General features: G+C 53.6%; 1 protein-coding gene across 1 annotated transcript; it reads left to right on the forward strand.

The window, feature by feature from the left end:
* The first annotated feature begins 1,895 nt into the window (after positions 1-1,895).
* On the forward strand, positions 1,896-8,139 carry STX4 (syntaxin 4). Its single transcript, XM_036279551.1, has 11 exons — positions 1,896-2,195; positions 2,382-2,483; positions 2,595-2,694; positions 2,811-2,885; positions 3,344-3,414; positions 5,336-5,444; positions 5,517-5,593; positions 5,827-5,964; positions 6,895-7,005; positions 7,087-7,185; positions 7,278-8,139. The coding sequence occupies exons 1-10, from the start codon at positions 2,166-2,168 to the stop codon at positions 7,165-7,167; spliced, it is 894 nt and encodes a 297-aa protein (XP_036135444.1). The 5' UTR covers positions 1,896-2,165; the 3' UTR covers positions 7,168-7,185; positions 7,278-8,139.
* The last annotated feature ends 1,056 nt before the right edge of the window (positions 8,140-9,195 follow it).

Raw genomic sequence — 9,195 nt, forward strand, 5'->3', positions numbered from 1 at the left:
CCCGACCAAGTTGTCCAATGAAAAAATTGACTCCCAGAGAGGAATAACTAATTATTCAAGATCATACCCTGGACCAGGAGTCAGATATCCAAAATTTCTTCCACTGTACCACACAGAGTGTGAGAGAGACAGAGAGATAGACAGAGACAGAGAGAGAAGGGGAGGGGGACAGGGAGGTAGAGGTTAATATGGAAGACCCAAGAGCAGAGAAATCCTTTCCCATGATCTCCAAAGGATGCCGTGGAACAGGGCTTGGCCTCCTGAAACCCATCCAACCTTTCATTTCCCCTGTGGGTTGATCAGAATGGCAGCATCTTCATTCCTGACCCCCACAGTGAGTTGGGTTTTAAAGGGAAGAGGAGAAGGATCAAAGCCCCTCATACAGGATAAGATAGCATTTGACAGTTTCCAAACTCATAATCATTGAACTGTAAAGCAGGGAATACCCATAAAGATGATCTCCCCATCCCCCTACTGCCACCTACTGTATAGATGGGAGATCAAGGTCCAGAGACAACTAGTGACTTCCCAAAAGGCCACAGCAACTCAGTCATAGGAATCTAGGTTTTCTTACCAGGGCATACTAGAGAGGGGCCATTCCTTCTCCTGCTTGAAACCTCATATAAGTTCCCTGCAAAAAACTGTGGGATCCACGAGACTCAATATTCATTCCAGGTTTGCTGAGACTCAGTGTCTTTGGGACTCCTGTTGAATGTAAGTTACACAAGTGCAAGGTATTTTTATCTGTTAGGCCCTGATGTATCTCCTGCCCCTAGAACAGTGTCTGGCCAATTGTAAATGACCAATAAATATATATTGAATGAATGAACGCCTAGAGGGCCAGGGTTAGAGAAGTGTCACTAGGAGAGACTGAAGCCTAAAAGAGAAAACCAAGGAACCATGACCTTTATGTTCAGACACATGAAAGGCTAAAATCCTGTCCACAAATATTTATTGAGGGCCCATTAAGTACGAAACGAGGTGCTGGGGACTCAGGTAAGAACAAGACAATCATGCCCTGACTTCAAAAGCTCACAGTCCACTATAATGTGGAAAGTGCCCAGATTTTTTTTTGGTGGGCTCGGGAGGGAAGACCTAACTGCAAGGCAAACTGCTCGATATAATACAGACACTTTTCTCAGCCTGAGCTGCCCTTAAATAGTCTCACTGCTCACAGGTGGTGAGTGCAGAGGGACTGCAGTGTTCAAGCAGGGCGCCAGCCGCCCCCTTGTCGTCAAAGGCTGCGACAGGAGTATGCAGGAGAGATTTCTGCCTTGGGTGAGGTCACTTCCCACCCGCAGATTCTCTGTCTTCAAAACCCTGCAGTTCTGACGCTGAATCTTATTTTCTGAATCTCAAAGTCCCATGATGCTGATAGCCCCAAATTCGAAGTCTTCAGTCTGTCCACCCCTCAGGACCCAAAAGAAATAGAGCCGGTTCATCAAGGGTCCTACTACCCACTGCCTCATAAGGTCTCGGGTTTAGTCAGCCCCTCCCCACCTCGTGGGAGCTGGAGGGGGGCAGGTCGGGCGCCCCGGGAAGTGGTGGGGATATGGGTGTTCCAGAGATGGAACTGACAGAAGCCAGGACACGTGACAGTCAAAGTGTCTTGTTCTATGGTTCGGGAGGCTGGGACCCGGCCAGTCACATGACGCGGGGGTGCACCGTGGGGTGATGTGAGATGCAGGGCCTCTCAGATTACGTACAAATGATGCATTCTCACCCCTTTTGGCAACAAGATTGCCGTTAGAAGATGCGACAGTTCCGGTAAAGGAGGTGGGCTCTCACATCCAGGCAATTTTGCTTCCGGTCGGGGCGCTGCAGCTTCCGACCTCCGCCTTTTCCTCCAGCAGGGAAGAGATGCCACCCCGTGCGCATGCCCCGCTCATCCAAAAGGGGGTGGGGCCTAGGCTGCGGGAACTGGAGGAGGGGAAGAAAAGGGAATTCCAACCTGTGGAACCCTGGGGTCCCGGTGGTTAGCTCCTTCCCATTGACTGCGGATTGTGTCAGGGACAGACACTGCTGGCGGCCCGTGGGGGGGGGGGGGGGTCCGCAGGGTGAAGGCGGAGGGGAGAGCCAGGGTGTGAGGAGGGGACGGGAGTTCCAAACTTAGAATCTTGAGGCCCTCGGGGCTCAGGGGCCGGGGAGAGGGAGCTCGAGTCGCCATGCGGGACAGGACCCAAGAGCTGAGGCAGGTGAGAAGTCGGGGAAGTAGGGTTGGGGCGGGAGGACGGGGTGGGTCTGACTGGAAGGCAGGATTCCTGGGCTTCGGGGCAGGGAGGGGTGGCTGAGGGCTAGGAAGGAAAGACCCGGAAGCCCGTGAGTCCTGCGGGGAAAGAACGACAGCAAGGAAATGATGCCAATGACCCCGGCCCTGGCAGGGGGATGACAGCTCGGACGATGAGGACAAGGAGCGGGTCGCGCTGGTGGTACACCCGGGCACGGCACGGCTGGGGAGCCCGGACGAGGAGTTCTTCCAGAAGGTATGGGGCTGGGGTCCCTGCCTGGATCACGAGAGGTCTGGAGGACCTGAGGAGCAACGCGGTCTGGAGTACCTATATATCTCCTTCGGCCCTCTCGGTTACCCTCCCCAGGTCCGGACGATTCGGCAGACTATTGTCAAGCTGGAGAATAAAGTCCGAGAGTTGGAGAAACAGCAGGTTACCATCCTGGCCACGCCCCTTCCCGAGGAGAGTGAGTGAAAACCTGGGTGCAGAACGCATGCTCAACCGGAGGGATTTTGGGTATTGTAGTTCCACGCAGGTGGTGGCAAGGGAGATTTGTTGATGATACTGCATTCTTTTGATCAGGCATGAAGCAGGACCTGCAGAACTTGCGGGACGAGATCAAACAGCTGGGGAGAGAGATCCGCGGGCAGCTAAAGGGTGAGCTCCGAGGACCTGAGACAGATCCTTCCCTGTGGTCCTGCCCAGCTCCTGATCTATCTGGGGAGTATGTGGCCCAGAGAGACCAGTGAATATCCAGGTTTTACAGCAGTCTAGAATCTCCCTCTCTGGGCTTCCAGCCCACAGCAATTTCCACAGCACATGCCTGCCTCTCAGGTTCCTTTATTTACAAAACCATTTACTCCTAAAATTCTTGCTGCCCAGTGTGCATTCTTTGTGCAGGTATTTGGAGGTTTTGTTAGGAGGCCTCTGCATACTTCTGGGAATTTTCTGATGTATTGCAAAGAAAAATATATTTACCCTTGTCAGAGGTTTAGAATTAGTCAGGAAATGATAAACTGCATTTCCTGAAAAAATTGTATGGAGATAAGCTCCTCTGTTTTCAGAAGCTACAGGTCAACCCCTCTCTCTCATAATACCCTTGTGTCTTCCCACAGCTATAGAGCCCCAGAAGGAGGAAGCTGATGAGAATTATAATTCGGTCAACACGAGAATGAGAAAAACCCAGGTGGGTTTGTTATTCGCAGAACCAGGACATTTCAGCACCTGTTTTATAGAAGGAAGGGACTTGGAGATCATCAAGTACAATCTAATGATTTTCCAAATGGGGAAACTGAGGCTCAGAGAGAGCATTCCCAATCCATTATAGCACCCTGCCTTTTTCTCCATTCAATGAGAAGTCATCGAATGAGTCCCCAGATATGACCTGGGCTCAGCTGTGGGAGACATGCTTTCTAGAAGCCAAGATGGGAAGTTGAGCTTGAATAGGTGACAAAGACTTTACTGATGTAGGACTTGTTAGCTAACAACTCTGCCCAAGGAAGAAGAGGGAGCAGTCATAAATGCCTGGCAGGTTTCCTGCCCAGATGACAGGGACAGACTCCGCCCCATGGGCAGAATTCAAGAAGTCTGAAAGTGGAACTTCCCTGCGGGGAAAGTCACTGAATCAACATCTTAGAAAAGAGAGTTAAGGTGATCTGATTGGCCCCTTCTGGGTTCCCAGTTTAGAGTTCTTAGAGGTCAGAGTTGGAGTGGGTGAGCCAAGAGCTCAAGAAAGAGCCCAGATTGAAGGCGGAGCAGTCTGGGCATCTTGAAAGGGTTCACTGAAGCCAGGAGAGCAGTGATGTCTCTGAGGAAGGAACTCCAAGGAATAAGACATCAGGGAAATGGACAAGGTGAGAGGGCATTTCACGAGAGTTTGGCCGGTGTGGTGGAGTGTTGACCCCTGCACCAAGAGGTCACCAGTTCAATTCTCAGTCCGGGCACATCCCCAGGTTGTGGGCCTGATTCCCAGTGGGGGTCATTCAGGAGGTGGCCAGCCAGTGTTCTCTCTCATCAATGTTTCTATCTCTCCTTCTCTCTCTCTGAAAGTCAATAAAGGAAAAAAAAATTATTTTTTTTAAAAGGGGGAGCCTGTGGTGGTCATCAGTGTAAGAGGCTGAGGGCCCAGCTGGACCTGTGAAATCAGCAACAGGCTGAACTCCAGGCATACTAGTCCAACCCTAGTCTAAGCAATGAGGCTGGTGTTCAGCAAGCATTCAACAAGTATGTATTGAGTGCTAGCTGTTTGGGCTACAGCAGAACCAAAGATCCCTATCCTCATGGAGCTTACATTCTGGTGGGGAGAGACTGTCACCATAATAAATAAATCAATTATTTTAGAACATCATTAGGTATTAAGGAAAAAGGTGCAAGAGAAGAGGGATTGAGAGTGCTGGGGGGCCCTGGCCAGTTTGGCCCAGCGGTTAGAGCGTCAACCTGCAGTCCACAGAGACCCGGGTTCGGTTCCCACTCAGGGCACGTACCTCAGTTGCAGTTTGTCCCCGGCCCTGGTTGGGTCGTGCGGGTGGCGGCCACTCGATGTGTCTCTTTCACGTCGATGTTTCTCTCTCTCTCTTCCTCTCTCTCCCTCCCGCTCTATCTGAATAAAAAATGGAAAAATGTCCTCGGGTGAGGATAAAAAAAAAGAGAGAGAGAGAGAGAGTGTTGAGAGAAGACAGGTTGCAATTTCAATAAAGCGGCGAACACTGCATTCAGAAGGTAACAGTGGAACAAAGACTTGAAGGCCTTTGTGGGGCATAAGCATTCTAGGTGGAAGGAGCAGTGAGTGCAAAGGCCTGAGGTAGGGGGTGTCCTTTGTTCAGGAAGAAGGAAAGAGTCCACTGTGGTTGGAGGAAATAAGGGAGGGACAGTGGGTGGAGGTAAGGTCAGAGGGGAAACTGGGGAGGGGCAGGTCATGTAGGGCCTTGTAGGCCCTGGTAAGGGCTTTGGCTTTTACTTGGAGAGAATGGGGGAATCTTTCAAGCGGGCAAAGCAGCAGGCACACATAACAGCTCGTGCTGTCTGCTCACTGTACCAGTGGGGATGCTGAGGCCCAGACGGGGCAAAGATTGTCTCAGGGTTGACCAGCCTATATTCTCCATCTGTAGCACGGGGTCCTGTCCCAGCAATTTGTGGAGCTCATCAACAAGTGCAACTCGATGCAGTCTGAATACCGGGAGAAGAATGTGGAGCGGATTCGGAGGCAGCTGAAGATCAGTGAGTTGTGGTGCCTGGTCCACAGGGTGGGCCAACCCTACCGAGCTCTAAGCCTGGCCTTTCCCTTCACAGCAAATGCTGGAATGGTGTCTGATGAGGAGCTAGAACAGATGCTGGACAGCGGGCAGAGCGAGGTGTTTGTGTCCAATGTGAGTGGCCACAGCCAGCCTCCCTCTGCTGGGTCCCCATCCTCTCCAAGCTCTGGCCCTTATTGATTGAGGGGATACTGAGGCCCAGAAGGGAATGAATTTGCATGCCTGGAGTCACTCAGCAGGGCCCTGGCCCAGTTCTAGCGCAAGGGCTGCCACAAAGATCTACAGGAACTTCTGACCTGCTGCTGGTTTCCCTATTACCTGTCCCTCCACTCCTGTCCACTCTCCAGATATTGAAGGACACACAGGTGACTCGACAGGCCCTAAATGAGATCTCGGCCCGGCACAGTGAGATCCAGCAGCTTGAACGCAGTATTCGTGAACTTCATGAGATCTTCACTTTTCTAGCTACTGAGGTGGAGATGCAGGTGGGCACCCCAGGGAGCCAGCTGAGCTTGACCCTGACCCCGGGTGTGAGATCATGTTCAGTCAGAACTGCAGCCACACTGTCAGCTCACCTCTACTCTTAGCCTCTCTCCCCCAGGCTTTTGTTCCCCTCCCTCTGGGCCATGCCCTCCAGGCTGGCCCTTACTTCCCTCCTTAGCTGTGCCCCAGAATACACCTCTGCAGCTACCCAGATGGCCACTCTTCTATACATAGTATTCCCCCCACACACTTGACCCCGCCCCAGGTATGGCCCCATCCCTGACTTCTCCTCCACCAATGGAATATACCCGTATACCTCTAAGAGCTCTAGTCAGAGTTGCCCCCTAAAATCTGTACAAGGTTGGGGTGGGAAGTGTTATTCTTGCCATGGCCCTGGTTGCGGGGTGAAGTGAGCCTCCAGCCCTGTCCTGGAGGAGCTGAGCCACTGGCGCCGCGGCCAGCACCCTTTCACAGCTGGGAGTGGTGGGGAAGGGATTTCACTGAGGAGCACCAGAACCCGGAGGCTGGGGATGCCACGAGGGGCAGGGACAGGAAGCGCTTCTCAGCTGCTGGGAGACAGATCCAGAAGAATGGGCAAATTCAGTCAGTGTTGTGAGGGGACAAAGTTCATGCTCTGTGAAAAGCTGAGCTATTTAAGCACTTGGCTCCAAGACACCAGTGCCAGTAAAGGTTGCATGGATCAAAGGAGCAGGGCAGAAGGCACCACACGATACAAGGGGGCCTGGAGGCCACCCTCAGGAGTGTGAACTGCGTTAGATGTGGTCCTGCCTCCACGTCCTTGTTAGTGCCGTGTTTTCTGCCAGGAGTGTCCTTTAGTCATTTGGGGCAGGGGTATGGTGGGCAGAGTGGACTACTGGGTCTTCCTCCCCAACTCATCCTTACCTGCCTAAACTGCCACCTCCTTCGAACAGGGGGAGATGATCAACCGGATTGAGAAGAACATCCTGAGCTCAGCAGACTACGTGGAACGTGGGCAGGAACAGATCAAGATTGCCCTAGAGAACCAGAAGAAGGCTCGGAAGGTGAGCCTCACCTCGCTCCCCTCCCCTGGGTGGCTCTCCCTCCTCTCCTGTGAGTTTCCCTGACCCCCTCCTCTTCCGCAGAAGAAAGTGTTGATTGCCATCTGTGTGTCCATCGTTGTCCTCATTCTGGCAGTCATCATTTGCGTCTCCATATGGACTTGATAGCATCGTGCATTTTCGGTGAGATATTGTGGGCCTGCCCCCTGGCTTGCCCCATCCCTGGTCCCAGCCTCTCCTCCCCTCAGACCCTCTTCTCTCTCCTTCCCTTGCAGGCACTAAGAGCATCAGGGACCCAGGGTCTGCCTTCTCTGCCAGCAGCTGAGCCAGGGGCAGCACAGAACCTCCAGCTGGACCCCCTTCTCATACTGGCCCTGTGCAGAAGGGAAGACAGTTCTTCTGGGGTTGATAGCCACTCGATCATGGGGGCCTCTGCCCTTGGGCCACAGTGCCTGGCTTCCGCCTGCAGTGTCCTATTTGGATGGCACACATGGTTTTGTAAGAAATTAAAAACGAAAAAAGGTTGGAGACTCCCCTGTGCATGTGTGTTCCTGAGGGCTGGCTCAGGGCCTCCAGGTGTCCAGCCTTCGCACCTCCTGGCCATCCTGCCAGGCCCAGATTAGGCAGGCCTAAATCAGACTGTTCTAGGCACTGTGACTACAGCTGGCACTGCCCTTCTGCCTCCCACAGGAACAGGTGGGACTGGGAGGGGTAACACCCACATCTGGCTCAGTACTGTCCCTGGGGAAAGACCACTGGGTACCTAACCCTGAAGCAGTGAGGCTGGGCCAGCAAGGACACGGGGAAGCGGGGCATTAGTGGGCATTCCTGAGGCCAAAAAGAAGAGGCATTGTGAGTAACTGAGGCTATTACTTTGGATACAGTGGACAGGGAAGGGCCTGTCTCAGAGGGGTGACATTTGAGTGGAATGTTAAATGAGGAGCCAGTTATGGAAGAGGTTGCCAGGCAGTGTCCCAATAGGCCCTGTGCCCAGAAAGAGCCATGGCCTAGCCTTTTTCCTGACTTCAGCCGAGAGCCAGCACTAGGGATCAGCACACACCGTTCCTAAGGGACTGTACGGCTGAAGAAGGCTGAGGAGGCAGAGGAACCTGGTTTCTATGAGGCACTTGAGCTCCAGACCCCAACTCTAAATTTCTAAGACTTTCCAGTGCAGGCACCTCGTTTTTGGAGCCGGGTGTGGCGCCTGTCCAAACACCCGGTTTCAGGGCTAAGGCAGCTTCTGGTTGGAGTGGGGGTTAGCGCCTAACCTTGTCCAAGGTCTTAGGGGCGGGTTGTGGTCACCCTGTCCCATCCCACTTTTGATCCCACAGGCCCCTGCCGCTGCTGTCTCCGCTGCTGCTCCTGGCTGCCCAACCTGTCCGGCTGCAGTACTGCTTGCTTTGGCCACTGAGTGAGGGGCACACATGTGGGTGCCGGTGACACGAGTTGTGGAAGGGCTGGATGTGATGTCCCTGGTGTGGTCTCGGGCCGCTCCCAGACCTGGGCCTGGGAAGGGGCCAGAGGGTGGTATTGGGCCCCAGATACCCGACTCCCGCATTCTCTGCTCCACCCGTGGCTGGGCATCCCATGTGGCTGGCGCCTTGCTTGCGGTGGCCCAGGGGCAGCCCTTAAGCCTGTGCCAGCCGCTAGTGTGTATACTTGGCCCTGAGTGTATGGGCCATGGTTGAGATGGTGGCTGCGACTGGCTAGTTGTTCCTGAAAAGCATTGGGATTGGTCTGTTGGGTATCCTGAGGGACTGAGCACACCAGTATTAAACAGCATTAGTGCCCTGGCTGGTTTGGCTCAGTGGTTAGGGCGACGGACAGCGGACCAGTCCCGGTTCGGTTCCCGCTAAGGGCTCGTACCTCAGTTGCAGTTTGTCCCCGGCCCCGGTTGGGGTCGTGTGGGTGGCAACCATCTGATGTGTCTCTCTCACATCAATGTTTCTCTGTCTCTCTCTCTTCCTCCCTCTCCCCCCCCCAATAAAATAAAACAGCATTTAGACGTGGGACACTAATGTGGGCGGGGCCTTAGAGCGAGTCCGAAGTCGTGCCCCAAAGTGATTGGTTCACAGAGCTAGCGGCCTGATCAAACCTGCAAAAGAGGCGCAAGGTAATGGGCTTGTGAGAGACTGGCAGGGTTGGGGATTCAGGGCCTTGCTGAGGAATGGCTGGGTTCTGCTCCCTAGCCAC

The sequence above is a fragment of the Molossus molossus genome, unplaced genomic scaffold, assembly GCF_014108415.1.
Source record: "Molossus molossus isolate mMolMol1 unplaced genomic scaffold, mMolMol1.p scaffold_m16_p_3, whole genome shotgun sequence".
NCBI lineage: Eukaryota > Metazoa > Chordata > Mammalia > Chiroptera > Molossidae > Molossus > Molossus molossus.

Excerpts from the sequence above, each read along its gene's own strand:
- STX4 (XM_036279551.1), top strand. The coding sequence starts at position 2,166 with ATGCGGGACAGGACCCAAGAGCTGAGGCAG. Across the intron at positions 2,886-3,343 it reads GATCCGCGGGCAGCTAAAGG|CTATAGAGCCCCAGAAGGAG; the intron begins GTGAGCTCCGAG and ends GTCTTCCCACAG. Across the intron at positions 5,594-5,826 it reads GCGAGGTGTTTGTGTCCAAT|ATATTGAAGGACACACAGGT; the intron begins GTGAGTGGCCAC and ends TCCACTCTCCAG.